The sequence below is a fragment of the Ostrea edulis genome, chromosome 10 (genome assembly GCF_947568905.1).
Source record: "Ostrea edulis chromosome 10, xbOstEdul1.1, whole genome shotgun sequence".
NCBI lineage: Eukaryota > Metazoa > Mollusca > Bivalvia > Ostreida > Ostreidae > Ostrea > Ostrea edulis.
The window spans coordinates 22194218-22199217 of NC_079173.1; the positions used below are offsets into that span (position 1 = coordinate 22194218).

General features: G+C 37.5%; 1 protein-coding gene across 4 annotated transcripts in view; it reads left to right on the top strand.

The window, feature by feature from the left end:
- Positions 1 to 5000, top strand: part of LOC125665530 (uncharacterized) — an 80958-nt gene that overhangs the window by 14167 nt on the left and 61791 nt on the right. For 3 of the 4 annotated variants that reach the window (XM_048898196.2, XM_048898198.2, XM_048898197.2), the window contains one exon: positions 1 to 174. This exon is cut by the window's left edge and continues 776 nt beyond it. The exons of the other annotated variant lie outside the window; for it this stretch is intronic. In XM_048898196.2, coding sequence (XP_048754153.2) covers positions 1 to 174 — 174 coding nt within the window. The remainder of the gene's footprint in view (positions 175 to 5000) is intronic. 4 annotated transcript variants of the gene reach the window in all.

The following is a 5000-nucleotide window of genomic DNA, read 5'->3' on the forward strand; positions in this document are numbered from 1 at the left end:
CAGTACACTCACGCGGATGGGGTGTGGCAGATTATTTTTGTTGTTTTCATCATCTACTCGCTGCTGCCTTTGAGGACATTTTTGGCCGTTACCTGTGGCGTCATTATTCCAGTGAGTCACGTGATTGTTTGCATAGTCACCAAGACTGGAAGTGACTCTGATTGGTGGAGACAGGTAAGCGAATACATGTAGTTAAATCATTCATTATGTACACTTTCACAGACAGAAAATTCACTGATTTGGGATTTTCATTTAATTTTGAGGAAAGCGTAAGGATTATATTATATTATATAAAAATTTCGTCGTAATTCTTTTCTCTTTCAAACTATTTTCTAATCTAGTTAAAGCCTTGTATTTAAAATAATCCAATAAAAGGGAAGAAAAATAAGTAACTATTAACTTAGTTGTATATATGATTCATAAAACAATTCTGTAATAGCGATAATTATTTTTAGACCGTGTGAAGTATATCCAAGTGTGTATTCAGAATCCACTTTAGAATATTTTAATGCTAATGATATGAGAAATATGTGTAAAACATATATACTCCCTTACTTTGCATACAAATATGATGACCTTTGGACCTTAAAATTAAATGATGGTCGTTTACTAGACCAATTTGCTGATGGAGTTGAATGATAAGCACGTAAAGCGTAGTTATGGAGTAATGCTAACCAAGATTGATTGATTGTATATTGTTTAACGTCCCTCTCGAGAATATTTCACTCATATGGAGACGCCACCAATGCCAGTGAAGGACTGCAAAATTTAGGCCTATGCTCGGCGCTTATGACCATTGAGCAGGGAGGGATCTTTATTGTGCCACACCTGCTGTGACACGGGACCTCGGTTTTTGCGGTCTCATCCGAGGAACCGCCCCATTTAGTCACCTCTTACGACAAGCAAGAGATTCGGAGGACCTATTCTAACCCGGATCCCGACGGGACATGATAGCCAAGAGACTCTGTACTACGGACTTTAGTGATCTACGAATCATTCATCTACTAGTACGAAGTGTGACTGTCTGACATGCAAGAGGATCCCGCGATACAGTCAGACGGCATATTGTGTTCCTCAGATCAAAATTCATAGGTAAAAATAGATATGATGACCTTTGACCAATGACCTTAAAATGACAACCTCCCCCTGACGTATGATGATTGCTAGCTGTATGTGTTCAATAACAATTGGTATAGGCATACCAAAACAAAAAACAAAAAAACAAAAAACAAAAAAACAAACCCAGTGACCTTTGACCAGAAAATTCACTATATAAAACATTAGTAGAAAGTTTGACTGTATATAACAGTATTAGGACAGGACTCGTGAGATACTTACTATATACATTGTACATGTATCAACCGATGTTGCCAGGTGGCCAGATCTTAGTAAAAAAAAAAAAGCACCTCGCATTTGATATAGCTGGAGCAAAAATACAATATCATACCCCTGTATAAGTATATGTGTGTGTAGAATTCAGAGGTATGTCATTGCGTGACCGTATTTATCCTAGATTTTGTTTTCACTGTTGGTAAAGATGCTACAGGTTTGTGTTCGGTATCGTCTGAAAGAAAACGAAATGATTTAAGTTTTTAATGAAATTAGATATTGATGTAGACTTTGCGAATTCAAAACCAGGTCGCACACAAAAGGTTTGCCTCTGTTTGTTTGGTGTCTGAAACATGCCAGACATAATTTATATCGTGTAGCGGAAGCCGAGGGAAATCAAGCATGTTGTGCTGTGTTTATGATCGTAGCCTAGTATGTTATACATTCTCTAAATATATAGTTATCCCATAGTTTTCCGTTCTATTTGTGTATTAAGTTTTTAACTGAAAAGCGTCAAAAATAGCCAACAGATCGGAACTAATTACATTTACCTAAGCATTGTAATATGCCTGATGATCGCTGCTTCCGACAGGCCGGAGGTTACGAATACGGACTTTAAGAAGGGGGGTTTGTGACGAAAACAAATAAGAACAAAAAGTCCTAAATGTTATTACATTCTTGGAAAATTGAAAATTAACGGAATGCGCTTTAGATTTAGAAATTGATTTCGCAAGAATTGAGCCTCTTTACCGCTGCGGTAGCTGTTTTTCGTGCATGAGATGTAGGTTATATAGGTTCGATCCCCGACCAGATTTGAGACATTAAAGATAGTTCATCGTGATTAAAGCATACGTGATTGTAAATGTACAATGATGTATGAAGTGAAGAAAAAGATATCTTTATCCGCCTACAGACTTACTTCACGGTTCTTTGTGCCTGTAACACTATATTACTGACATAGAACGGGGATCCTCGATAGGAAGCACGCAATGCATATGGAACAAAACAATTAATTTTGTTAAGTGGTGGCACGCTATTAAAAAATGAAGAAGAAAAAAAATAGAAATAAAAAACCCGCCAAGAAGTGAAATTTGAATGATTTACAAGGGAGGCCCTCAGCTCAGTCACGATAGCTGTCAGCACGATATGTCTGTACTAGATCATTCATGGCTAAATCTTGTAAATATTGCTGCTATATGTAGCTACTAGATAATTCATGGTTAAATCTTGTTAATATTGCTGCTATATGTAGCTACTAGCGAGCTGGGGCGCGTTTTACTATATCAGAGCCCATTATTCACGGAGCTGAGGGGACGAGCTCGAGGTGAATGTTATTGTACTTCGATGGTACCAGTAGCTAAAGTCTCGTATTGGTCGAGAAAATGCGAATGCTTGTTTTATTATTTGATTGAATAATTCAAACCATCGTAATTGGCTACAAGGTCGTACAAAACGATACTTGATTGGTCATCTCTGTATACATATGTTACATATAGTCATAAGTGATAACAGACGAGAGGTTTTGTTCATTTTATATGACTTAGTAAAGACGTTCTACAGCAGACTGTTGTATCTGCCATCAGAATCATGTTCATCAGAACTCTTGTGAAAGTGAGCAACACAAAAGTTCAGAACATGGCCATAAATTGAGATTTACTTTTTGTCGTATCGGAGTCTGGGTGGAATGTTATGTTTTGTATGACGAAAATATGAAATTCAGTAGCAAATCAAGCAAGGCCTAAAATGAATCGTGATTATTTTTTACCCCTTTAGAATGTCTCGACTCAAAAAGATCTGATTTTGTTTCCCCTGTAGAAAGGGGAAAAAAACCAATCACACGGAGTCGTTTAGCGTCCTTTATCTCAAGATGAAGAGGAGTGTCTTAAAGAGGCTTAATTCAAGTAATTCAAGGAAATAAATTGACAAATTCATCAAAAACAATAACAGAGCATAATCACGATAATGGAAAACAGCGAGGTTTAGGGAACGTTGGAGTTCAGTCGTTTAAAACGTGTGGATTTATAAAGGGAAACCGGAAACGCATACAAAAAGAAAAATACGAGAAAGAACGGTGCCGGATTTAATATTGGCCCTATAAAACTTCCAATTACTGTCGTGCAGCGGGAAAAATCTTTCCTCATTCCTCTGATTTAAAGTGTTTAGTTGTGTATGATGTTTTACCACACACATGTTAAAATGTATATCCTGATCTTTTTGAAAGTGATGACGTGTTCTATGTAAAACGTTGTCACTTCTTGCATCTCACCTGATTTTTCATGTACCTCAAACGTTAGCTGAACATATTTTAAAGGTATTGGTGCAATTTCCATGTATATTTCATGAATTCATGAAACTACAATGTATTAGTGAATATTTTAGGATTTCATAGATAATTGCAGTGCATATTTAATCATTCAAGTGTACATGTACATGTATGTACGTTTGATTGATTTTAGTGTATCTTTTTGGAATTTAGGAATCATTTCATATGTTTCATGAATACATGGATATAATTACAATGTTATTTATTACAGTACACTAGTTGTTTTGCTTGGACAAAAATAAAGCTGAACGAGAGTTTACACATCAGTAAATCCGAAAACACCATGTATTCACACGCGCCTGAAACAAAAATATAACATAGTGCTGGGAAACTATGTAATTTTTTGAAATTGCTAATGAAAGGTGAAGATAACGAACAGTCATCAATCTCATAACTCCTACAAGCAATACAAAATAGATAGTTAGGCAAACACGGACCCCTGGACATATCAGAGGTGGGATCAGGTGCATAGGAGGAGTAAGCATCCCCTGTCGACCGGTCACACCCGCCGTGAGCCCTATATCTTAATACAGTGAATAGATTGGAATTATAAGAATCAAACATTCTTTTTGAACTTTGGACATTTTATTCACAAACTTAACATAAGAGTGCTTCGCATTTTTATTCAGTTTGTGAGTAAAATGTCCGGAGCTCACACATCGATAAATTCCTCAAAAAGAATGTTTAATCCTATAATAAATCGGTATATAAAACATAGCGGTTATTTGGTTGTATATTGTTTAACGTCCCTCTCGAGAATTTTTCACTCAAATGGAGACGTCACCATTGCCAGTGAAGGGCTGCAAAATTTAGGCCTATGCTCGGCGCTTGTACGACCTTTGAGCAGGGAGGGATCTTTATCGTGCCACACCTGCTAGGACTCGAGGCCTCGATTCTCATCCAAAGGATCACCCCATTCAGTCTCCTCTTACGACAAGCAAGGGGTACTGAGGACCTATTCTAACCCGAATCCCCACAGGCACCGTCATTAATAAATAGAAATCAAATCTCCTTTACCAAAATGTAAAGTTTGCTGCAAATGTGCTGTAAAATAATAGCGGTCAATTGTTGGTAGAGTGATTGGAAGAGTGATCGGTAGTGTGGTCTTTTAATTTTCCGTTTCATGATCGCTAAAGGAGTCGGTCACGTGGTTTGTGTTAAGCTGTCGGTCACGTGGTCTGTTAAGTTGTCGGTCACGTGGTCTGTTACGTGTCGGTAGTGTGGTGTGGTCTGCTGTCGGTAGTGTGAGATCTGTTAGGTCAGAAGAATGGAATATTAAGTGGTTTGCATTGTGATTGGGAGGTCGTGAGTTCGAGTCGGGTGGACGCTCAGTACATGGACATGGAGA